This window comes from Phyllobates terribilis, unplaced genomic scaffold (assembly GCF_046119375.1).
Source record: "Phyllobates terribilis strain yellow unplaced genomic scaffold, ASM4611937v1 Scaffold_260__1_contigs__length_2691941, whole genome shotgun sequence".
NCBI lineage: Eukaryota > Metazoa > Chordata > Amphibia > Anura > Dendrobatidae > Phyllobates > Phyllobates terribilis.
In genome coordinates, this window is record NW_027363020.1 from 1,441,589 (window position 1) to 1,468,866 (window position 27,278).

General features: G+C 46.1%; 1 protein-coding gene across 1 annotated transcript in view; it reads right to left on the bottom strand.

The window, feature by feature from the left end:
* Nucleotides 1-26,603, bottom strand: part of LOC141219304 (uncharacterized) — a 119,696-nt gene extending 93,093 nt beyond the window's left edge. Inside the window, exon 1 of the mRNA XM_073666075.1 lies at nucleotides 26,098-26,603. Coding sequence (XP_073522176.1) covers nucleotides 26,098-26,603 — 506 coding nt within the window. The remainder of the gene's footprint in view (nucleotides 1-26,097) is intronic.
* Nucleotides 26,604-27,278: the final 675 nt, after the last annotated feature.

The following is a 27,278-nucleotide window of genomic DNA, read 5'->3' on the forward strand; positions in this document are numbered from 1 at the left end:
CATACTCCTGCTGCGGGGTTGCTTTGTCCTTTGGAGGTTCCCAGTGCTACTTGGACACATTTGGCTATGGACTTTATAACTGACCTTCCCCCCTCTGAGGGTTTTACTGTCATCTGGGTGGTCGTGGACCGTTTTAGCAAGATGTGTCACTTGGTTCCCTTCGTCAAACTGCCCTGCGCTAAAACTCTCGCTAAGGCCTTTGTCAAGGAAATTGTCAGACTTCATGGCGTTCCTACTGACATTGTTTCTGATAGAGGTCCTCAGTTCGTGGCTCGTTTTTGGCGTGCCTTTTGTGACAGGTTGGGAGTTCATTTGTCGTTCTCGTCCGGATATCATCCTGAATCTAATGGCCAGACAGAAAGGAAAAACCAGGATTTTGAGCAGTTCTTGCGTTGTTTTGTGGCAGACAATCAAGAGGGGTGGTCTGAGTTTCTGCCACTTGCTGAATTTGCTCTGAACAATCATACATCTTCTTCTGCTGGTTGTTCGCCTTTTTTTTGTTGTTCTGGGAGACATCCGTCGTTTGGGTCGTTCTCCAAGTTGGGATCTGCCGTGCCTGAGGAGGAGAATTTTTCCGGTGATTTGGAGAGAGTTTGGACGGATGTGCGTGGTAATCTTCAGGAGGCCAACAGAAAATCTAAAGACTACTTTGATAGGAAACGACAGGAGGTTTTGTTCGCTGTTGGTGACATGGTTTGGTTGTCCTCTAGGAATCTGCGGTTGAGGATTCCTTCTAAGAAATTGGGTCCCAAGTTTGTAGGGCCCTTTAAGGTGCTTCAGGTTGTCAACCAATCTGCTGTTAGGTTGGAGGTTCCTACCTCCTGGAGAATTAATCCGGTATTTCATGTCTCTCTGTTGAAAAAAGCTGTTGTATCGGATTATGACGCCTCTGCCTCTGTTCCTCCGGTGGTGGAGGACGGGGAATATGAAATTTCTCGCATCCTTAACTCTAGACAGTATAGAGGTAGTTTGCAGTATCTTGTGGCCTGGAAAGGTTTCGGACCCGAGGATAACTCTTGGGTGAGGTCGGATGATGTTTCCGCGTCCAGACTTATCAGAGCATTTCACAGGAGATTTCCTGATAAGCCTGGTCCTAGGGGATCCGGAGGATCCTCTTAGAAGGGGGGGTACTGTTAGAACCTTGTTCTTAGTTTTTTTCCTTTGCTGGTCACATGACCTTGTTGGCCTATTTAATCCTGCTCCGCCCTTCTGGCTTTGCTGGACTTCATTGTATAACTACTTTGTAGCTAGCCTGTGCTCAGTATCTAACTCTGTTAGTTTGCTTGGTCTACGGACCTCTATGTTCTATATATTTTGTTTGTTCGTCTGTCTACTACTATTTCTGTTAGGAGGTGTCCCATTTTCCTCCCAGTCCTTAGTACTTGTAGGGATTCCTTCCCCACATCTATAGGTCTCCGTACAGACTAGCTTAGGACTTTAGCAGGTCTGATCGCAGGATCAGGTCCCCTGTTACATCGTAGGGATTAAGCTGAGTTCTATCGCAGGGACAGATCTCCTCTCTTTCCTTAGCTCTGGTAGCAGAACATAACAGTTACATGTCGCTGACTGGGCACTGGGTAACTATGGTGACAGCAGGACAAGGGGCTGCTGTCCAAGTCTTGCCATCCCCACGAGTTGTGTGTCAATCATCTTTATCTCGAAGTTCCTCCACTGCTTCTGCCTCCTCAACCTCCTCTCGGTCCTCCACCTGCATGCAAAGCCTGTATGGTCATGCCACCCGCTTTCTAACTGCGCAGAAGGGATCCTGCACACCTCCTTACTATGCTGGCAGCAGGGCTCAATGTCATCAGGCGGTTTTTACTTTGAAATGTCTGGGAAATGTGAGTCACACAGCTGAGGAGTTGTGGTCAGCTCTGGAGAACCAGTTTCAGAAATGGTTGTCTTCACTGGACCTGCAACCAGGGAAGGCCGTGTGCGACAATGCTGCAAACCTGGGTGCGGCCCTTCGCCGGAGCAATGTCACACACGTGCCTTGTATGGCTCACATGTTGAACCTGGTTGTCCAGCAATTTTTAGCCCACTATCCCGGACTAGATGGCCTTCTGCAGAGGGCACGGTCGTTGTGTGCTCACTTCCGCCGTTCGCATCCCGCAGCTCAGCGACTTACATCTCTACAGAAGTCGTTGGGCCTGCCACTTCACCGGCTAAAATGCGATGTGCCAACACGGTGGAATTCAATTCTGCACATGTTGCAGCGACTGTGGCAGCACCGACAAGCCCTGGTGCAATACGTTCTGACTTATAGCCTGAGCCAACGAGATCCAGAGGTGGAGCAAATCACGCTGGAGGAGTGGTCTCAGATCAGGGACCTATACACCCTTCTGCACAGTTTTGAAATGGCGACGAAGATGTTTAGTGCTGACGATGCCATTATCAGCATGACTATTCCAGTGATTTACATGCTGTAGCACATGTTAAACAGAATTCGGAGTCAGGTGGTGGGACAAGAGGAGGTGCAGGAAGTAGAGGAGGAGAAGTTGTATGCGGAAGGGCTAACTTCTGCAAGGTCCAGACGGTCGGCAGCACCAAGGAGGCAGGCATGGGAGGGTGGGTAGAGGGATTAACCAGGGCGCATGGTAGCAGCCAAACTAGTGAGGAAGGTGCAGGAGCCCAGGAAGGAGTGGAGGACGAACTGGCGATGGGCATGGAATGCTCATCAGATGAGGGAGACCTTGATCACATTTCTGTTGTGCGAGGTTGGTGGGAGAGGGCAGAGGAAGGAAGCATGATTCTTACCTCGCCACCAACACAACAGGGACTTGGTGCTCCTGGATGCGCAAGACACATGAGTGCCTTCTTGCTGCACTACCTGCAACATGACCCTTGAATTGTCAGAATTCGAAATAATCCTGACTACTGGGTTGCCACACTCTTAGATCCCCGGTACAAAAGTAAATTTGCCGAAATAATTCCTGCCATAGAAAGGGATTCACGCATGCAGGAGTATCAGCAGAGACTCTTGCAGAATCTTACATGTGCTTTTTCACAAAACACCAGTGGTGCACGTAGTGAATCTCACAGTTCTAACTTGCCAACCGTGGGACTGTCGAGTCTTCAGCACTTAAACCATAACAGAAACACAGCATCTGCTGGTAACAGCAATTTTGCGGAATCCTTTCACCACTTTTTTAGCCCATCCTTTGCAAGGCCACAAGAGACAAGAAGTCAGACACATAGTCAACGCCTAGAGACGATGGTACAGGAGTATCTCCAAGTGAACATCGAAGCCATGACTGTGTCACTGGACCCTTGCTCTTTTTGGGCTTCCAATCTGGATAAATGGCCGGAGCTCGTCACTCACGCCTTGGAGATCTTGTCATGCCCCGCAGCCAGCGTTCTCTCTGAACGTGTGTTCAGCGCTGCTGGTGGTGTGCTGACAGATAAGCACACGCGGCTGTCCACTGACAATGTAGACAGACTCACGTTCATAAAGATGAACAAATCATGGATCCGCAAGGACTTTTCTACCCCTGTGTCATCCTGGGGAGAGTAAAAGCTTGAGGATTTGTTAAAATCACCTCACCAACCGTTTTAAGCTTTCAAATTAATAATAATTTTTAGCTGCATCTAGCCCGGAAAATAATTTTGGGCCTGTAGCAGTGTGTGGTACTCATTCTATTAGGCCATCTATACTAAGCTCCACCAGCTTTCAAATTACTAATAATTTTTAGCTGCATCTTGCCTGGAAAATAATTTTGGGCCTGTAGCAGTGTGTGGTACTCATTCTATTAGGCCATCTATACTAAGCTCCACAAGCTTTCAAATTAATAATAATTTTTAGCTGCATCTTGTCTGGAAAATAATTTTGGGCATAATAGCAGTGTGTGGTACTCATTCTATTAGACCATGTATACTAAGCTCCACCAGCTTTCAAATTAATAATAATTTTTGTTCTCTCTGAACGTGTGTTCAGCGCTGCTGGTGGTGTGCTGACAGATAAGCACACGCGGCTGTCCACTGACAATGTAGACAGACTCACGTTCATAAAGATGAACAAATCATGGAGCCGCAAGGACTTTTCTACCCCTGTGTCATCCTGGGGAGAGTAAAAGCTTGAGGATTTGTTAAAATCACCTCACCAACCGTTTTAAGCAACTCTGGGGCAATTGATGCCACTTAAGTGGTGTCTGTGCCACAAATTTTTGGAAAAAATGGAGACTCTATTTGGAGTCCCCTTGGTGTGTTTTACGTGACGTTGGCATTGTCAATTACAGGTGGGTTGGGTCCCCCCCCCCCTTTTAACCGTAAGAAACTACATACACTATGGCTTGGGGTAACACAGATGGTTGAGTCTGAAGAGCTGTTTACTCAGAGGTCTGCTCCAAAGCTTCAATGTCTGCTAGTCAGCGTAGTAACCCAGCTACGAAGCAAGCTGCACCGCCTGTGTATCTAATACTGATTTTTAACTGCATCTAGCCTAGGCAGACTGTGGTGACCCCCAACCAAACCCAGACGCTCAGCCCCCTACTGGCCCCCTTTCATTGACAATACAATCATGTAACTCTTACAACTGGATGGGTGAGGATCGGTCACAGCTTTATTAACTGTTTATACTCATTACATTAGAAAGGCATTTAATTTCTAAAATAATTCAGCTTGTTGCAGCATGCCCTGTGTCTCCAGTCTCCACAACGGCAAGTTGGCCAACAAGTGTAACTCTCCAACATGTCCTTTCTATTTCCAGGCCACGGAGGATCCTGCGTACTCGTATGCAGGACTCTGACCCCCATCCATCACTCTTAACGCTTGTTCCACTCCGTCCTGGAGTCCTGAAAGGAATATGTCCAGTCCAATATCCATTAAGTGAACACAGTCGGGCCGTATGAGGCCTGCTTTATCTCCTTCCAGTTGTCCGCCTCTGTCTTTTATAAATTTTGGCATCCAAATATTTATTAGCCGCCTTGTCCGTTCGATGGCCGTGATGTCTCGGGCACCCTGCCATACCGCGCTCGGCACAATCTCTGACTATTTTTGTGAAAAATTCTCTGAAGCGCTCAGTGTCTAGTTTCATTATTGCCATTCGTTATGCGCTCTTGTGATAACCTAGGTCGTTTCCCCCAGCCTGTATAACTAAGATGACCGGACCTCTTGCCTCCCTCCCTACCTTGATTACCTCCATTAGTACCTGTGGCCATTGCAGGCCTCTAATACCTCTCCAGTTCAAATATGTGTTATTAAACTCTAATTTCCTCCCGCCTGGGCGGACTTTCGCCCTTTTTTCTGCCCAATATATATACGAGTGGAACATCACCCACACTGTTGGCTTAGCGTCACCTGTAAAAGAAACAAACCACGTTAGGATAACAAGTCCGGTCTTATGTATCTCGCCAAACACGTGGCTCGCCATCTCCCTACCCTCTGAACTTCCGTTTGTGACAGTCCTGCTCTTGCTGCTTCCGTTGCCTTGCCTATGCGGAATGAGTGTGTCCCATAATCTTTGGGGTAGTTCCCTGCCGATGTTATGCATTTATTAAATATAGCTTGGAACTGGTATCTCGATAATGGCGTTCCATCAATGTGTGATAGGAAGAAATTACTTTGTGATCTGATGGTTATATATGTTTTTACCATTGTTACCCGACTCAGCGTACCATTTGTGGGTTGTAGAAGTACCCAAGTGCCCCTGCCCGCTGGAACCATTTTCGATTTGCGTACGCGTAGACGTATTGCATTATTGGCTATGACTACGTCCTGGCGTAATAAGCCTCCACTGGTGTTAATTTTGGATTGAGGGACTAATTCGCTTATGCATAGCGCCCCGAAGAAGGTGGTTGCAAATACAGTAGACAGTAGTGTTGCTTCGAATTGTGAGTATCATGTTAATGGTGTTAGGGATATGATGTGAGAAATCAGTTTTAGTGACACGGGACGGGACGTCTACACTCCTGACTTGGCAGACCCCTTTTCCATCCTTTTATGGATTGTCTGATGATGAATCTCTTTGTCACATATCCCCAATTCAGTAGTTGGAAGTGAAATGCTACTCCGGTCAACCACCGCTGCGCTGACGCCCCTGATATGCCCCTCATCATTAGCTGGTGGAGAAATTCTATGGTGACTTGTAATCTGGCTTGTTCACATTGGTCAACCCGTCTGCCTGCTACTAGTCGTTTCCACTGTTCCCATGCCTTACCGTATGCTTGCCACTAGAGATGAGCGTTGTTCGACTCGAACTGTTTGCCAATCTCAAATTCGAGCTGTATTGGGCGGTGTTCGAGCCGTTCGGCGAACACGAACGATTTGAAAAAAATTCGGCTGTTCGAGGTTATGTTCGATAACTGTTCGTGCACCAAAATCAAAACTGGATTTTTTCTCAGTAATGATGAAAATTAATGTTAATACGCAGTTTGAGTGTACAGTGGGGCGGGGGGAGGGGCAGGGGATGGATCTCTGCAGGAATAATGAAGATCTCCATTTTTTTCCTCTTTCCCGTATTTACAGTGGGGAGGTGCAATCTGTCAGCCTATCAGCAGAGCACACACGGAGCGAACTGCTTTTTTTCACACAAGCAAGGGCATGTGTCATTGGCAGTGTATGTCACATGTCCTTCCCCTATAAGACCCAGCCATTTTCCCCGTCGCCACCATTTTCTCACTGCTGCAGCTGCGTGTTAGACGGCACCGCTGTTGCTGTATGCGCTACACCTTGTTAATTTAAAGCCAATTTTCGCACAAATCTACAGATAGCTTGGGAGTAGGGAATAGTTGTGATTGCAGTCCTTTTAAGGACCAGGTTACAGCATTTCCTACGACTTTTATCAGGCAGGTCTGTGCTCTTAAATAGATAGGTTGGGAGTAAAGACTACTTGTAATTGCAGTCCTTTTCAGGACTAAGTTACATCAGTTCCTATCAGTTTTTGCCAGGCAGGTCTGTGCCAGTGCTGTGCAAGTTTTTTTCACAGCATTTGGCTAAATCTAGCAAAGCTAATCCTTTTTGGCCTATTGCAGAGTGTGTTAGTCAGTGGAGTAGCCTATCTGTGTTGCAAGCTACACCACCTGTGTATAGAATACCAATTTTTTTACTGCACCTAGTGAAGTAAAACCTTTTGGGCATAGCATCATTCTATTAGTCCATCTATACTGACCTCCATAAGGTTGCAAATTAAAAATACTTTTTATCTGCATCTAGCTCTGAAAAAATATTTGGGCTTCTAGCAGTGTGTGGGACTTGGTCTATTAGTCCATCTATACAGAACTCCATCAGGTTGCAAATTAAAAATAATTTTTATCTGCATCTAGCTCTGAAAAAATATTTGGGCTTCTAGCAGTGTGTGGGACTTGTTCTATTAGTCCATCTATACTGACCTCCATCAGGTTGCAAATTGAATATAATTTTTTTCTGCATCTAGCTCTTAAAAAATATTTGGGCTTCTAGCAGTGTGTGGGACTTGTTCTATTAGTCCATCTATACTGAACTCCATCAGGTTGCAAATTGAATATAATTTTTTTCTGCATCTAGCTCTGAAAAAATATTTGGGCTTCTAGCAGTGTGTGGGACTTGTTCTATTAGTCCATCTATACTGACCTCTATCAGGTTGCAAATTGAATATAATTTTTTTCTGCATCTAACCCAGACAATAGTTTTGGCCTAATACCACAGTTTGGCCACTCAGCTCTGCTCGGTTCCCATCCATTGTTTTTTTGTGCAAACAACTCCAGAGTTGTGAATTAGTTAACCACCAAAATGAGTGGAAAAAGGCCTGCTGCTGGTGGAAAGGGGAATAGGCGTGTTGGGAAGGGGAAAAAAGGTTGTGTCCGTGGGGTAGGTGTTAAAGCAACAGTAACATCTGCAGAAGAAAGACCATCTTCCAGCCAAACTAAATTGTCTACTTCTTTTAGCGGACAATGTGATAAGATCCCTTTCTTACGGCCACGCCAATAGCTACAAATTCCAGATGAGGCACAAAAAGAGCAGATGCTTCAACGGATATCAAGTGCTCCTTTAAGTGGGCTCTCCTCCACATCAACTTCAACATCACAAATACTCCAGTCCTCAGAGGAGTCACCCCAATCGCACTTGCTTCCTCACAGCTCCCAAATCTCCAGCTGCCCATCTGAGTATGAGGTAGAACAGATGGTTGAGTCTGCAGAGCTGTTTACTCATATTATAGCCTGGGAATCAGAGGTCGACTCCAGCGATTCTGTGAATCCAGACGAGGAAATGATCTGCACTGATGCCCAGAATCTTTATGAGTCAGATCCAGGACCAGACGCAGAAGGTTCTGACCATAATGTAGACCCTCATTCCCAAACTGTAATACCTGATTGGAGCGACAACTTTAGTTTTTTGTCAGGGCAGGAACAGGTTGGCTCTGAGGACGACGGGTGTGATTACACACAGGGTGATGATGATGAGGTTGGAGATCCCAATTACTGTCAACCCACAGTCAGCCAAGAGGTGAGGTCAGCAGAGGAGGTGGAGGAGGATGCTAGTGACGACGAGGTCAGGTTGCGCCTTCCTGGACAGAGACGTAGTACTGGAAGCACGTGAACAACTGCATCCTCAAACACAACTCTGCCTCTGACCACAAGTCGTGGTGGCTCTTCAGGTCGCATGGGTGCTAAGCCTTGCATAGCCTGGGCATTTTTTCAGATCAATAAAGATGATCCAACTCGTGTTATCTGTAACATTTGTCAACAAAAGCTAAGTAGAGGCCAAAAAATACATAGTTTGAGTACTTCATGCATGAACCGGCACATGGACATGAAGCATAAGTTGCAGTGGGAAGCTCACTGTGCTACAATGCGGCCTAGCCGGCCGGGCCGACCACTGTCTGCCACCTCTTGTGCATCCGCGGCCTCTTCATCCTCTGTGACTGGGGGGACAGCAGTCACACCTGTTTTGGGACGCAGACCTGCCACCTCTTTACCCGCAACAGCCAGCATGATTGGCAAGTCATCATTTTCTTTGGAGGTGGTAACACCAGCTGGTGTTGAGCGCTGTCCGACATCGATAGCACCACCTTTGGATCAAGGCAACCTAACATGTCCGCCTGCATCTTCCTCACAGACCGGCAGTTTGCCGGGGACACCCTTATCAACCCCGTCTAAGCACAACAGCCAGCCCTCGGTCCCTCAGATGTGGACAAGTAAAAGACCATTTCCTCCTAGCCATGAGAAAGCTAAGAGGTTGAATTTCACCATCTGCAAGCACTTGGCTACAGAAATGTTGCCTTTCCGCCTGATGGACACAGAGGCTTTTCGAGACCTTATGTCCGTCGCAGTGCCCCAGTACCAGATGCCCAGTCGGCACTACTTCTCAAAGAAAGTTGTGCCTGCGCTCCACCAGCATGTCGCACACAACATCACCGCTTCTTTGAGAAACTCTGTGTGTGACAGGGTGCATTTCACCACAGACACTTGGACGAGTAGGCATGGACAGGGGAGTTACATGTCGCTGACTGGACACTGGGTAACTATGGTGACAGCAGGACAAGGGGCTGCTGTCCAAGTCTAGCCGCCCCCACGAGTTGTGCGTCAATCCTCTTTATCTCAAAGTTCCTCCACTGCTTCTGCCTCCTCAACCTCCTCTCAGTCCTCCACCTGCACCCAAAGCCTGTCTGGTCATGCCACAAGCTTTCTAACTGTGCAGAAGGGATCCTGCACACCTCCTTACTATGCTGGCAGTAGGGCTCAACTTCATCAGGCGGTTTTTACTTTGAAATGTCTGGGAAATGTGAGTCACACAGCTGAGGAGTTGTGGTCAGCTCTGGAGAACCAATTTCATGAATGGTTGTCTCCACTGGACCTGAAACCAGGGAAGGCCGTGTGCGACAATGCTGCAAACCTGGTTGCGGCCCTTCGCCGGGGCAATGTCACACACGTGCCTTGTATGGCTCACGTGTTGAACCTGGTTGTCCAGCAATTTTTAGCCCACTATCCCGGACTAGATGGCCTTCTGCAGAGGGCATGGTCGTTGTGTGCTCACTTCCGCCGTTCTCATCCCGCTGCTCAGCGACTTACATCTCTACAGAAGTCGTTGGGCCTGCCACTTCACCGGCTAAAATGCGATGTGCCTACCCGGTGAAATTCAACTCTGCACATGTTGCAGCGACTGTGGCAGCACCGACAAGCCCTGGTGCAATACGTTCTGATGTATAGCCTGGGCCAACGAGATCCAGAGGTGGGGCAAATCACGCTGGAGGAGTGGTCTCAGATCAGGGACCTATGCACCCTTCTGCACAGTTTTGAAATGGCGACGAAGATGTTTAGTGCTGGCGATGCCATTATCAGCATGACTATTCCGGTGATTTACATGCTGGAGCACATGTTAAACAGAATTCGGAGTCAGGTGGTGGCACAAGAGGAGGTGGAGGAAGTAAAGGAGGAGGAATTGTATGCGGAAGGCCTAACATCTGCAAGGTCCAGACGGTCGGCAGCACCAAGACGGCAGGCATGTGAGGGTGGGGGAGATGGTTTTACCAGGGCGCATGGTAGCAGCCAAACTAGTGAGGAAGGTGCAGGAGCCCAGGAAGAAGTGGAGGACGAACTGATGGAAGACTCATCAGATGAGGGAGACCTTGATCACATTTCTGTTGTGCGAGGTTGGGGGGAGAGGACTGAGGAAGGAAGCATGATTGTTACCTCGCCACCAACACAACAGGGACTTGGTGCTCCTGGATGCGCAAGACACATGAGTGCCTTCTTGCTGCACTACCTGCAACATGACCCTCGAATTGTGAGAATTAGAAATAATCCTGACTACTGGGTTGCCACACTGTTAGATCCCCGGTACAAAAGTAAATTTGCAGAAATTATCCCTGCCATAGAAAGGGATGCACACATGCAGGAGTATCAGCAGAGACTGTTGCAGAATCTTACATGAGCTTTTCCACAAAACACCAGTGGTGCACGTAGTGAATCTCACAGTTCCAACTTGCCAACCGTGGGACCGTCGAGTGTTCAGCACTCAAACCGTAACAGAAACACAATATCTTCTGGTAACATCAATTTTGCGGAATCATTTCACCACTTTTTTAGCCCATCCTTTGCAAGGCCACAGGAGACAAGAAGTCTGACACATAGTCAACGCCTAGAGACAATGGTACAGGAGTATCTCCAAGTAAACATTGAAGCCATGACTGTCACTGGACCCTTGCTCTTTTTGGGCTTCCAATCTGGATAAATGGCCGGAGCTCGCCACTTACGCCTTGCAGATCTTGTCATGCCCCGCAGCCAGCGTTCTGTCTGAACGTGTGTTCAGCGCTGCTGGTGGTGTGCTGACAGATAAGAGCACGCGGCTCTCCACTGATAATGTAGACAGACTCACGTTCATAAAGATGAACAAATCATGGATCCGAAACGACTTTTCTCCCCCTGTGTCATCCTGGGGAGAGTAAAAGCTTGATGATTGGTTAAAATCACCTCACCAACCGTTTTAAGTTTTCAAATTACTAATCATGTTTATCTGTATCTTGGCTGGAAAATTATTTGGGCTTTGTAGCAGTGTGCAGTACTGATTCTATTAGGCCATCTATACTAAGCTCCACCAGATTTAAAATTACTAATCATGTTTATCTGTATCTTGGCTGGAAAATTATTTGGGCTTTGTAGCAGTGTGCAGTAATGATTCTATTAGGCCATCTATACTAAGCTCCACCAGATTTAAAATTACTAATCATGTTTATCTGTATCTTGGCTGTAAAATTATTTGGGCTTTGTAGCAGTGTGCAGTAATGATTCTGTTAGGCCATCTATACTAAGCTCCACCAGATTTAAAATTACTAATCATGTTTATCTGTATCTTGGCTGGAAAATTATTTGGGCTTTGTAGCAGTGTGCAGTAATGATTCTATTAGGCCATCTATACTAAGCTCCACCAGATTTAAAATTACTAATCATGTTTATCTGTATCTTGGCTGGAAAATTATTTGGGCTTTGTAGCATTGTGCAGTAATGATTCTATTAGGCCATCTATACTAAGCTCCACCAGATTTAAAATTACTAATCATGTTTATCTGTATCTTGGCTGGAAAATTATTTGGGCTTTGTAGCAGTGTGCAGTAATGATTCTATTAGGCCATCTATACTAAGCTCCACCAGATTTAAAATTGCTAATCATGTTTATCTGTATCTTGGCTGGAAAATTATTTGGGCTTTGTAGCAGTGTGCAGTAATGATTCTATTAGGCCATCTATACTAAGCTCCACCAGATTTAAAATTAATAATAATTTCTAGCTGCATCTAGCCCGGAAAATAATTTTGGGGCTCCTAGATGCGCAAGACACATGAGTGCCTTCTTGCTGCACTACCTGCAACATGACCCTCAGATTGTCAGAATTCGAAGTAATCCTGACTACTGGGTTGCCACACTCTTAGATCCCCCACACTCTTCAATCAACCTTTTCATTTTAATAAAGACAAAAAAAATGGTCATTTTTGAAATTATAAGCATTAGCAGGTTATTAGAAACTGAAATCAAACAGCTTTCAACTCAAAACTTTATTCTAGGTGATGTTACATTTGCACATAGGACCCCTTGTTCGAAAGGAGCTTCTGAACTCTCTCATCCATTGAATTTGTCAGGTTTTGGATGGTTTCTGCTTCAATTGTTTTGCATGAGGACAGAATACCCTCCCAGAGCTGTTGCTTAGATGTGAACTGCCTCCCGCCATCATAGGCGTAGGCCTTTTGATGATGCTCCAGAGCTTCTCAATGGGGTTAAGGTCAGGGGAGCATGGGAGTCAAACCATAAATTTGTCCCCTTTTATGCCCATATCAGCCAGAGATGCAGATGTGTTATGTGCAGCATGAGACGGTGCATTATCATGCATGAAAATGTTCTTGCTGTGGAATACACGGTTCTTCTTCTTGAACCATGGCAGGAAGTGCTGTTTGAGAAACTCCACATACATTATGAAGTTCATCTTTACCCCTTCAGGGATCCTAAAGGGGCCGACAATCTCTCTCCCCATGATTCCAGCCCAAAACATTACTCCACCTCCTCCTTGTTGGCTCTTTAGCCGTGTTTGCGTGGGGTGTCCATCAACTAGCCATCCTCCACTCCATCCATCTGGACCATCGAGCGTTGCACGGCACTCATCCGTGAACAAAACAGTTTTGAAGTCAGTCTTCATGTATTGTTTGGCCCACTGGAGCCGTTTCTGCTTGTGTGCAGTGGATAGAGAATGTCGACAGGATGGCTTACGCACAGCTGCAAACCTCTGAAGGACCCTGCATCTTGTTGTTCGGGGGACGTTGGAGGCACCAGCAGCTTCAAAAACTTGTCTGCTGCTATGACAAGGCTTTTTTGCCGCTGCTCTTTTAACCTGACGTAATTGCCTGTAGGAAAGAGTCCTCAATTTGCCCTTATCAGCACGCACACGTGTGTACTGTGAATCAGCTACATACTTCTTGATTGCCAAGACACTTCATCCTGATCATCGCACAATGTTGATTGTAGTCATGCCATGACCTAAACACTCCACAATTTGTTGCTTCTCAGCAGCCGACACATCCTTTTTCTTTCCCATTTTGGCAGAAAATGTAGGCTGCTTAATAATGTGGGACAGCCTTCTTAAGTAGTCTTGTCTTTCATTGGACACACCTGCCAAACTAATTAGCACAGGTGTCTGCAATTGCTTACAGTGATATAAAGAGCCCTGACACACATCACCATCAATGAGTTTAACAAACAAACAAATTCTTCCCTTATCACTCCTAAACACTTTTTGCATAATAATTTGGAACACAGTGTACATGTGCTTTTCCACAAAACACCAGTGGTTCACGTAGTGAATCTTACAGTTCTAACTTGCCAACTGTGGTCTGTATGGAGTTGTTCAATAAAGGGCCCAAAATTAAGATAACATAGACGGGAGAGGTCTCTATGAATAGGAATTCCTAAGTATTTGATACCCTGTGAGGGCCAGGCAAAGGGAAAGTTGGACTGGATGGAATCCTGTATGGATTTGGGGAGGGAGACATCGAGGGCCTCAGACTTCGCTGCATTGATTTTAAAATTTGACCATGTAACAAAGTGATCTATTTCAGCCATAACAGCAGGGATGGATATATGTGATTGAGTGATATATACTAGGACATCATCAGCAAATGCAGAGCACTTGTACTCGGTGCCTCCCACCTCAATCCACCTAATATTGGGGTATGGCGAATTGATGAGAGCAGGTTCTCCATCACTAGGATGTATAAGAGAGGGGACAGAGGACATCCCTGCCTTGTCCCATTGGTGATTATGAAAGGTGATGAAAATGTTCTGACGCACCCCCTGGGCCTTGGGACACCCGGAGCCGGACCCTTTTTGGTGGATGCTGGTGGTTGTAGTCTCCGTGGCGGCGACCCGGTTCCGTGGCTCAGGGCGGTCAAACCAGTGGCGGAACTATTTATGTGGTTTTGATGTTTAAATGTCCGACTACGCCACCCGTGGATTGCGGTCAGAGTGAACCGCCGCTGCAGGGCAGACCGCTGAGGCTGGTGTTGTGGGTGCAGCAGAGCGTAGCATAACTCCGCACGGGAGGAGTATAGCCTCAGGGCAGTGTATGCGGAGGATGGGGGTGATGGTGCAGGGCAGCAGCAGTAACGACACGGAGTCAGTGATGCAGTCCAGGGCCTTTACTCACAGTTCTTATTATCCAGACCACTTCTGCAGGTAACGGCTGCCCACGTCGTACTGTGCTCACCAGGTGAGGGGCTCAGACAACTCCCAGATAACTTTGGAGCACTTCACAGGACCCCCTTTGTGTGTCCTTTGTCTGGCCTTTCTTACCAACCCTTCTGTCCGGCTGCCTCGGGCCTCCTCTTGGTAAACTTGGCGCCAGTTTCCCTGACCCTATGTGGTGCCTTCCTAGCGGGTGTAGCGAGGGGCTGCGCCACATAAAATGTCACAGCCTCCGGTTTCTAGCTGAGGGTCGTTTCCCGCCTCCACTAGTTTCGGGGACCGGTCTCCCCCTTTGGCCTGACCCCTCCACGCAGGTGGATTCGGGCGTGCGGTGGCGACTCGCCCGTCCGCACTCTTGGGATCCCTTCGTTCCTCGTTCCTGGAGCCTTCTCCGCTCCTCTGCCTTCCTTCTCCCTCTTCCAGGCCTGGGCCTCTGTTACTAGACCCGCCTCCGGAGCAGAGCTCATGCAGAGCCCCTGCTCCCTGTCACTTCTGCTCAGACTTCTCTGCATTGAACTAAGATGGTGCCCACCTTTTATACTCCCTTCTCAATGCACCCAGGAACTGCTTCCTCCCTGCTCCTGCACTACAGGGTTCCCCTTCCTCAGTGTTCCCTCCCCCCACTCCAGCCAGGGAAAAGGACTGTCATGCCCATCTCAGGGGCATATTGGTCGCCCTGCCCCACGGCAACGTGGTGTAATGCATGCAGGTGTCGGGTCCTGATCCACACTCCATCCTTACCTGAGAGTGAGATATCACACCTCTGGGTGAGGTGCAATACCTCTGTAGCAACCGAGCCCTCAGGGTGCTACAGTTCCATTTATCTTCAGCCTAGGTGACTTATTGCGATACAGGGCTGTGATTTTGGCTATGAAAGGGTCCCCTAGACCTCTACCCCAAGCTTTTTAAGAGAATAATATATGGCTTGCCAGGAGACTCTATGGAATGCTTTCTCAGCATCCAATGAGAGTATCTAATTACAAATTTTTACCTGCATCTAGCCCAGGAAATACTTTGTGCCTAGTACCAGTGTCTGCTAGTCAGCGGATTATCCCGGCTGTTAAGCAAGCTACACCACCTGTAGTTTGGACACTTAATTTTTTCAAAGGAAATGCTTCGGGACCACGGGATACTCAGTGAAGAGCATCAGGAGGCACCCCAAGGCATAGGGGCTGGGACTGGCGGTAGGACGCCTTGCGGTGGACAGCTGAGCTCCATCCTTATAAAAACTTTTTAACTGTAGCAGCTTTAGTGGACGTTACTGGAGCTGGAATTACGCGGCTGATGGCATGAGACTTGCCCTCCAATAGCTCCTTGTAAAAGGATTTAAAGTGTATTCATTCAAATTAGAGAGACAATTTAAATTAAAAAGCTTAGAGCTGCCTCCACCACAGGGGGGCTCACTCGAACCACCAGCGGACAGGCACCAGTATTGGGAGAGGGGGGTCCACCGCGGCTCTGGCACAAACCCGGCGACACGGAGGTGGCACGGGCAGGAACGGACTGGCCGTGTAGGCTTCTCACTTTTTGGATTTTAGAAGGGCATGACATGCCTATATCTGTGTCTCCCCCTCCTTTTACTCCTCCACCTCTTTTCTTTTCGCATGACTATATGTACTTGTCACTTTTCCATGTGTTAGTTATGTCTTCTGAGCAGTTTGTCAGCTTTTGGACACCTTTGAAGGTGTTTTCTATGTGTTTTTGTTTGCCTGCCATTGGTTTTAACGGTGTTCAAAGGTGTTCGACGAACAGTTCGGCGAACACACGGGTGTTCGATGAACCGAACCGAACTCGAACACTATGGGGGTGGCTCAACACTACTTGCCACATCGACGGGCAACTGAGGCTCTGATTAATGACATCAACTATTCTCCACTAGATCCCATAGGGAGGCTGGGCAAATGTTGCCCGATGGGTGGGCGTTGGGGAGGAGCTCTGTGAAAATCTGCCAATTGAATTGTAATAAAGCGTTAGCAGCAGCGTTAGACCCCTCAACATCGTGGCTAGCGCGGACCCATGCATTGTGTTTTAGGCACAGGAATGCTAGCCGTCGTAATAGGCCTAGCACTGGGAGAGACGATGATGCCATATTATTAATGAAGTGCGCTAGGCTGGTGTTTTTTGTTATGAAGAGTATATTTTTGTTAGCCAGGCGCGTGCCCCATATTTCTATTGCTACCACTATTGGAAACAATTCCAGGACTGTCTGTTTTTTTGTCAGCACTTGTTCTGCCCAATACGGAGGCCATAAGCTTGTGCACCATTGGTTATTTAGTATCGCTGCATATCCGCCTGATTCTGCCGCCCCGGTGAATAATCTTAGTTGAATGTTGGACTGTTCTGCTGACATAAATAACATGTGACCGTTTAATGATTGTAAGAAGGTTTTCCACACCTCTAAGTCCGCCCGTAGCTGCCTGCTGATTCTGATTGTATGACTCGGTTTAGATGCCCCTTTTGTTTCTGGCGATAAATGAAGAGAAAAAACCCTTCCGACTGGCATCACCCGGCTCGCAAACACGAGGAGACCTAGTAATACTTGCATCTGCTGTAGTGTTACTTTCCATACTGCGCAAAAAAACCTAGATCAGGTGTAATGTTTTGGTATTTTTTTCCCATGGGAGGTGGAACAACCTTGCTGTGGTGTCAATTTCGATGCCTAAGAACAGGGCCGGCATCAGTACCCGGCGCACCCGGGCAAGTGCCGGGGCCCTGAGCAGGCAGGGGGGCCCACTGGCGGTCGCGCACCCCGCCAGGCTATGGGCGGAGGAGAGCGGTGTCAGGGCCCGCCCTTCTCCGCCGCTTGCTCAGGGCCCCGGCAGCCGGATACTTACCTCTCCCCGTGCCTCCACAGATCCGCTGTCTTCCTGCTCTGCGCTCCCTGTGACGTCTCAGGTCAGAGAGCGCGGTGACGTCATTCCACCGCGCGCTCCCCTGAGCCGTCACAAGGAGCGCAGAGCAGGACGACAACCCTGGAGTCCGGACCCGAGCAGCGGGCAGCAGGTGAGGAGGAGGGAGGTGAGTATTTGATTTTTTTTTTTATAATGTATGGAGGCACGGGGCATAATATGGGGGGGTGACATCTTGCATGGGGCAGTATAAAGAGAGGGGGGGTGACATCCTGCATGGGGCATTATAAAGAGAGGGGTGGTGGCATGGGGCATAATATGGGGGGTGACATCTTGCATGGGGCATTATAAAGAGAGGGGGGGTGACAGACTGCATGGGGTATTATAAAGAGAAGGGGTAACATCCTGCATGGGGCATTATAAAGAGGGGGGGTGACATCCTGAATGGGGCATTATAAAGAGAGGGGCTGACATCCTGCATGGGGCATTATAAAGAGGGGGGGTGACATCCTGCATGGGGCATTATAAAGAGAGGGGGGTGACATCCTGCATGGGGCATTATAAAGAGGAGGGGTGACAGCCTGCATAGGGCATTATAAGGTGGGGAACAGCCTGCATGGGGCATTATAAGGGGGGATGGGACGGCCTGCATAGTGCATTATGTGGGGGGAACAGCCTGCATGGAGCATTATAAGGTGGGGGCAGCCTATATGGGGCATTATGTGGGGGGTAACAGCCTGCATTGAGCATTAAAAGGGGGGGGACAGCCTGTATGGAGCATTATGTAGGGGGTAACAGCCTGCATGCAGCATTATATGGGGCCAGTATCCTGTATGGAGTGTTATAAGGGAACCAATATCCTGTATGGAGCATTATATGGGGGCCAGTATCCTGTATGGAGCATTATATGGGGGCCAGTATCCTGTATGGAGCGTTATATGGGGGCCAGTATCCTATATGGAGCTTTATAAGGGGACCAGTATCCTGTATGGAGCGTTATATGGGGGCCAGTATCCTGTATGGAGCTTTATAAGGGGACCAGTATCCTGTATGGAGCGTTATATGGGGGCCAGTATTCTGTATGGCGCCTTATATGGGGGCCAGTATTCCATATGGAGCCTTATATGGAGGCCAGTATTCCGTATGGAGCCTTATATGGGGGCCAAGTATTCCGTATGGAGCCTTATATGGGGGCCAGTATTCCGTATGGGGCCTTATATTGGGGCCAGTATTCCGTATGGGGCCTTATATGGGGGCCAGTATTCCGTATGGGTCCTTATATGGGGGCCAGTATTCCATATGGGGCCTTATATGGGGGCCAGTATTCCGTATTGGGCCTTATATGGGGGCCAGTATCCCATATGGGGCCTCATATGGGGGCCAGTATCCTGTATGGAGCATTTTATGGGGGCCAGTATCCTGTATGGAGCATTTTATGGGGGCCAGTATTCTGTGTGGAGCGATTCGCTGGTTTCTGAGCTATTGTAGAATTTACAATAGATATCGCTCATGTAATGTAAGAAGTAAAATCTTTGCATTGTACTATATATATATATATATATATATATATATATTACTCTGCGGTATCTGTGCATCATGAATCGTGGTATGTATTAAAGGGGCCCACTGAGACTCTTTCGCCCGGGGCCCAGAAAAACCTGGAGCCGGCCCTGCCTAAGAACGATTTTTTTTAGTTGTGGGGCCTATGTTTTTGGTTGGGCATAATGGGACTCCAAACCGATGGGAGATGTTTGTGAATTCGTTGAGTAAGGGGCAGCGAAAGTGGATGACCAATCGCCACATGGCAGAAAAAGAAAGGAAAAAATCAGTTCACCCACCTAGAAGATCAACAGCACGGAGCCAGGAGTGCTACCAGACGAACATGAGGAACCAGGAAGATCCAGCTGAACAAATCGTCTAAAATCCACTTTTTATTGGGCCATACAAAAAATATTTTAAAAGTCCACCTTGAAAAAGAACAGCAAACGCGTTTCGAACTAAAGGTTCTTAATCATTGCATAGCAAAAAAACAGCAAGGAAGTGGTATTTATACGTCATGTCCTGCTATGCACCTGTTCAAGGCTGAGTTAATCAGAAATTTAAACACACATACCATGGTAAAATTGTATAGCATAGAAACAATGCATATAAATGTAAATAATCCAAAAGAAAAGAAGAAAAAAGGAACATATATATAATAATAATCTATAAATGATCATTCATAATGATACATCAAATCATGTCTGATGTTTAAACCCGCTGGTACACGTGTATTTAAAGTATAAATCCACCAACTTTCTCTATTAAGGAGCTTTCTCCTATAATCATCCACCAAATCTCCACCAATCGCCACGGCCCACGGAGGGGCCACCACAGTCAGTGAATCCTTCCTTATTTAGTATAGAGTCTACCAATACTTTGGGCGTATTAGCCCAGCTGCGAAGCAAGCTGCACCGCCTGTGTATCTAATAATAATTTTTAACTGCATCTAGCCTAGGCAGACTGTGGGGACCCCCAACCAAACCCAGACGCTCTGCATCTAACCCAGCCAATCATTTGATAGTATTGCTAGTAGCAGAGTCGCATGGGCTCTAAACCTTGCACAGCCTGTGCATTTTTTCAGATCGATAAGGATGACCCAACTCGTGTTATCTGTAACATTTGTCACCAAAACCTAAGTAGAGGCCAAAAAATCCATAGTTTGAGTACTTCATGCATGAACCGGCACATGGATATAAAGCATAAGTTGCAGTGCGAAGCTCACTGTGCTACAATGCGGCCTAGCGGGCCAGGACAGCCACCATCTGCCCCACCTGTGTCATTCTGGGGAGACTAAAAGCTTGAGGATTTTGGAAAATCACCTCACCAACCATTTTAACCCATTAAGCCCCGCGGGTGGTTTGCACGTTAATGACCGGGCCAATTTTTACAATTCTGACCACTGTCACTTTATGAGGTAATTACTCTGGAACGCTTCAACGGATCCCCCTGATTCTGAGATTGTTTTTTCGTGACATATTGTACTTCATGATTGTGGAAAAATTTCGATATCACTTGCGTTTATTTGTGAAAAAAACGGAAATTTGGCGAAAATTTTTAAAATTTTGCAATTTTCAAAATTTGAATTTTTAAGCCCTGAAATCAGAGCGATATGTCACACAAAAGAGTTAATAAATAACATTTCCCACATGTCTACTTTACATCAGCACAATTTTGGAACCAAAATTTTTTTTTGTTAGGGAGCTATAAGGGTTAAAAGTTGACCAGCGATTTCTCATTTTTCCAACAAAATTTACAAAACCATTTTTTTAGGGACCACATCACATTTGAAGTCACTTTGAGAGGTCTTTATGACAGAAAATACCCAAAAGTGACACCATTCTAAAAACTGCACCCCTCAAGGTGCTCAAAACCACATTCAAGAACTTTATTAACCCTTCAGGTGCTTCATAGGAATTTTTTGAATGTGGAAGAAAAAAATGAACATTTAACTTTTTTCACAAAAATGTTACTTTAGACCCAATTTTTTTTATTTTCACAGGGGTAACAAGAAAAAATGGACCGCAAAATTTGTTGTGCAATTTCCCCTGGGCACGCAGATACCCAATATTTGGGGAAAAAACACTGTTTGGGCGCACTGTAGGGCTCAGAAGGGAAGGAGCGCCATTTGACTTTTTGATTGTAAAATTTGCTTGAATAATTAGCGGACACCATGTTGCGTTTAGAGAGCCCCTGTGTGCCCAAACATTGGAGCTCCCCCACAAGTGACCCCATTTTGGAAACTATACCCCACAAGGCACCTATCTAGATGCATAGTGAGCAGTTGCAACCCCCAGGTGCTTCACAAATTGATTCGTAAAAATGAAAAAGTGAAAAAAAAAACACTTTTTCATTTTTACGAATCAATTTGTGAAGCACCTGGGGGTTCCAACTGCTCACTATGCATCTAGATAGGTGCCTTGGGGGGTCTAGTTTCCAAAATGGGGTCACTTGTGGGGGAGCTCCAATGTTTGGGCACACAGGGACTCTCTAAATGCAACATGGTATCCGCTAACAAATTGAATGGAAAATCGGCTCAAATTGTTAGCGGACACCACATTGCGTTTGGAGAGCCCCTCTGTGCCCAAACTTTGGAGCTCCACACAAGTGACCCCATTTTGGAAACTAGACCCCCCAAGGCACCTTTCTAGATGCATAGTGAGCACTTGGAACCCCCAGGTGCTTCACAAATTGATTCGTAATAATGAAAAAGTGAAAAAAAAAACACATTTTCATTTTTACGAATCAATTTGTGAAGCACCTAGGGGTTCCAAGTGCTCACTATGCATCTAGATAGGTGCCTTGGGGGGTCTAGTTTCCAAAATGGGGTCACTTGTGGGGGAGCTCTAATGTTTGGGCACACAGGGGCTCTCCAAACGCAACATGGCGTCCGCTAACAATTTGAGCCGATTTTCCATTCAATTTGTTAGCGGACACCATGTCGCGTTTGGAGAGCCCGTGATGTGCCTAAACAGTGGAGCTCCCCCACAAGTGTCCCCATTTTGGAAACTATACCCCTCAAGGATTTTATTAAGGTGTATAGTGAACATTTTGAACCCAGAGGTACGGCACAGAATTTGTTTACATTAGGTCATCATATTGAATAAGTTGTCATTATTCTTGAGCGCAAGTGCTCGCTACTTGAGTTTGCATCGGGTACTCAGGTATGCACCATGTACAGCGTGTGCTCGAGTGACATGCTCGAGTCCCTGCTCCGCATGTTTCACGGTTATTAGACACCCAAAAAAAAACATGCGGGGATCGCTCGTGCATGGCAGGCAATCCCCGTAAAGTTTTTTGGCCGCGAAGCATATGGGGCAGAGACTCGAGCATGTCACTCAAATACCCACGATACTCAATGCATACCAGAGCACCCGATGCAAACTCAAGTAGCGAGCACTTGCTCTCAACACTAGTCGCCATATCGTCATCTTTTTTTCTTACTTTTGAAAAAAATCCCAACCCCAGCCCTAACCCTAGCACAACCCTAGCCCCAGCACAACCCTAGCCCCAGCACAACCCTAGCCCCAGCACAACCCTAGCCCCAAACCCAGCCCTAACCCTAGCCCAATCCTAACCCAAGAGTTTATTTTTGACGCCGTTCCTTGTGCGGTATAAGTGATTAGACGACTTTATTCTTCGGGTCGGTGTGATTACAGCAATGCCAGAATCATATGGGGTTTTTATGACTGACAGCTGTCACACACTAAAAGACGCATTTTTTGTAAAATCTAGTTTTTGCATCGCCATATTTTGAGAGCTATAATTTTTCCAGATTTTGGCAGACAGTCATGTGACGGCTCGTTTTTTGCGGGATGACTTGACGTTGTTATTGGTGCCATTTTCAGGCACGTGACATTTTTTGATCGCTTTCTATTCCGATTTTTGGGAGGCAGAATAAACAAAAACCAACAATTCAGGAATTGTTTTTTTTTTTTTTTTTTTATTCTGTTCCGCGTGTGGTAAAATTGATGAGGTAGCTTTATTCTTCGGGTCAGTACGTTTACAGCGGTACCACATTTGTATCATTTTTCTATGTTTTGGCGCTTATACACAATAAAAGCTATTTTATAGAAAAAAAATATTTTTTAGTATCGCTTTATTCTGAAAGCTATAACTTTTTTATTTTTCGGCTGATGGAGCTGTATGGCAGCTTGTTTTTTGCGGGACGAGATGACGTTTTCAGCGGTATCATTTTTATTTATATGCGTCTTTTTGATCGCGTGTTATTCCACTTTTTATTTGGCAGTATGGTGATAAAGCATTGTTTTTTGCTTCGTTTTTTTTTTTTTTTTTTTTTACCGTGTTCACTGAAGGGGTTAACTAGTGGGACAGTTTTATAGGTCAGGTTTTTCCGGACGCGGCGATACCAAATATGTGTACTTTTATTTTTTATTTTTTTTTTTTTTATAATAATATTTATTGATGGGTACATTATATTTTTATTTTTGGTGTATTATTTTTTTTATTTTTTTATAATATTTTTGCACATTTTTTTTTTTCCACTTTCACACAGTTTATACACTTTATTACTTTGTCCCACTCTGGGACTTTCACTTTTTTTTTTTCTGATCGCCTGCATGGCACAGGAATGGAGCACCATCCCTATGCCATGAAGGCTGTCAGAAGTGCACAGTGTGAAGATTGCTTGGAGATGCACTGCGCATGTCCAAGCAATCTTCCTGCTCTCTGGTGACCCGGATGTTGTCATGACGACATCGGGTCGTCATGGCAACACCCGGGAAGCCTTTGCAGACTGCGCTGGAAGCCGGAAGAGGAGGTGAGTATCGCCGATCACCTCCCCTTGCCCCCGCAATGCCGCGATCGACTTCGATCGCAGCATCGCGGGGGTTAATGTGCTGGGAGCGGTGCAGGACCGCTCCCTGCACATAGTACCGGGTGTCAGCTGTGACAATCAGCTGACACCCGGCGGCGATCGCGCCCGCACAGCCTGTGTGCGCGCGCGATCGCGATGACGTACTAATACGGGTCTGGCTCTTAAGTCCCAGGGCACAGACGCGTATTGGTACGTCAGATGTTATTAAGGGGTTAAGCAACTCTGGGACAATTGATGCCACTTAAGTGGTGTCTGTGCCACAATTTTGGGAAAAAATGGAGACTCTTTTTGGAGTCCCCTTGCTGTGTTTTACATGACGTTGCCATCGTCAATTCCAGGTGGGTCGGGTCTCTTCCCCCCCCTTTTAACTGTAAGAAACTACATACACTATGGCTTGGGGAAACACAGATGGTTGAGTTTGAAGAGCTGTTTACTCATACTATAGCCTGGGAATCAGAGGTCTGCTCAAAAGCTTCAGTGTCTCCTAGTCAGCGGAGTAGCTGCCGCCTGTGGATCTAATTACAATTTTTTTTTTCAAATTCAAGTTTTTTTTTATTTTTGTGTTGAAAAAGTACAAGAAAATACAATATACATAGTAAAAGGGGTAGTATAACTATAAATCTATGCATAACGACAGTACACTGGGGGGGTACAGGGAGGGTTTTCCATCAATATCCAGATCAAGCATGTATTTTTCCATATGAAAGATAGAGAGAAAGTGAGCGGACCACGGCAGACCACCAATCAATAGAGTGCGATTATGATCATTGTTGTGCCGACATCACGGATAACTTTTTTTTAAATTAAATATTTTTTATTGTTAAAACTTTTTTTGTAACACAACAGTAAAAAAAATAAAACAACCCAACCAAAGAAGGGACCCAGTCCCTATTCTATCCCTCCCCCCACAACACATTGCCCTTTCAAACAAAACATTTTGAGTTAAATGTTCCACAGTTCTGTCCACAGCAAATTAACAATCTTACAGTATGAATAGTCACAATTGTATTAAGGGGTATCTAGCTCTTGCTTTGGAGCAGTTATATACATGTCTAAAGCAGCCCAATGTAGGATTTTGCACCTGTCAAGTAATCTATACATCAATCATAGCAAGCCAAGTCGAAATCTATGCAGTTCTCTGGATGCTAGGCCGGAGCCGTCAATCCATGGAGCCCATATTTTTTCAAATTTAGAGATGGCCTTCCTTTTCAGATATATACTTTTTTCCAGATTTAATAACCAATTAATCTTATTTATAAATTCCGTCACCGTGGGCGCCTGCTCTGATAACCAATGTTGGGCTATTAGTTTCCTGGCCATGTATAACATGCGTGCCACTGCTATTTTGCCTTGTTCGTCAGTGCTCAGATCTTCTATATATCCCAGTATACATACCAATGGTGAGGGATCTGAATTGACTGAGTATGTTCTATCAATGATCGCTATTACATCCCTCCAGAAGTTTTCCAGAGCAGGGCAGGTCCACATCATATGAAGCATGTTAGCCGGGGATGTTTTACATCTAGCACATAGGGGGTCTGGTCGAAGCCCTATATCGTGGAGAAATTGGGGTGTTCTATATGACTGGTGCAGTGGGAGAATCTATGGGACTCACTCAGATAACTGGGGAACTCTTTCCAGTATTTCAGACCACAGCCCCTCTTCAATAGGGCCTATCAAGCTCTCCCATTTTTCTTTTGATCTTATGGGGTGTTTTGCTAATACCAGGTCCAGCAGACCCCTATAAAGCAATGAGATTAGCCCCCCAGAATTATGCGAGCTAGCCATTCTCTGTATTATAGCATTTTGAGGAACTCCATTATTTAGCACAAGACTCTCTGCTTGATATGAATGTCGTAACTGAAGGAACTTATAAAATTCGGTGTTGGGCAGTCCATATTCATTTTGTATCTGTGAAAACTCCTTGAGTGAATCTCCCGCTAAAACATGAGTGAATCTTTCTAGTCCTTTTAGACTCCAATTTTTAAACCCTTCCAATTTATATAGGTTAGGGAGCCATGGTGTTTCCCACAGTGATGTAAATTGTGAGATCCCTTGTATCCCCTGTAATTTCCTCACTGCCCACCAAAGTTTGTGTATTAACAGCGTAGTTGGGGTTCTACAAGAGGGTGTCTTAAATTTGTGAGCCTCCAATGCTTCATAGAGTCTGAGTGATTTAAAATGTGATTGGAGTAGAAGACGTTGAGCCCCCCTCCCCCTCCAGGGTCGTCCCACCTTCGAATATGCTGGAGCTGAGCTGCCATATAATAAACCCACGGATTTGGTACAGCAAGGCCACCCATTGTTTTATCTCTTTGCAAAGTTTCCAGTTTAATTCTTGGATCTTGTTTTCCCCAGATTAAGTCCCTAAATATGCTGTTTGCTTTAAGGAAATATCTCTGGGGAATCCATATTGGAGAATTCTGCAATACATATAGCAATTGTGGCATCCAGATCATCTTGACCAAGTTAGTGCGGCCCACCACTGACAGTGGCAATTTAGACCACGTGTCCAGTTTACACTTGAATCTGGCCAGTATTGGGTTGAAGTTTAGTTTCTCATAGTCAGTGACTTTAGATGTTACATTAATACCCAAATATTTAAATTCATTGACCAGTTGTAAGCCCGAGTCAGTATAGTGAGGTGCATTAATGTTCCCATTATCTATTGGAAGCAATACTGACTTAGTCCAATTAATCGCCAAACCGGAAAATTTCCCAAACTTCTCGATTGTCTCCATAGCTACAGATAATGTTTTGGAGGCTTCCGCTAAAAATAGTAGTGCATCGTCAGCATAAAGCGCAATGTTCTCCTCTATATTCCCTCTGCGAAATCCCATTATGCCAGGGTGCATCCTGATAGCCGCAGCTAGTGGTTCAATGACCAGTGCGAACAGTAAAGGGGACAACGGGCAGCCCTGCCGGGTACCCCTCCCCAATTCAAAGGCTGAAGTAAGACGCCCATTTACCCTTAATCGTGCCAATGGCCTCTGATATAGTAGCTTGATCCATGAAATAAATCCAGCGTCCATACCAAATTTCTCCAAAACTACCCATAGATATTCCCAGTCAAATGCTTTAGCAGCGCCTAGCGAGCAAATAACCCTGTCTCCTGCATTGTCCACTGGCAGCTGAAGATTAAGAAATAGTCTACGGATATTAACGGCTGTAGACCTAGCTGGCATAAAGCCCGATTGATCACTATGTATAACATTAGATATTATGTTATTTAACCTGGAGGCCAGAACTTTTGCTATAATTTTAATGTCCGTAGGTAGCAGGGATATAGGCCTATAGGGTTCGGGGAGCAATGGATCCTTACCCGGTTTGGGTATCACTACGATAACTGCTTCTCTCATTGAAAGGGGCAGAATGCCTTACCTGGCTGCCTCCTGGAAGGTGCACAGCAATTGAGG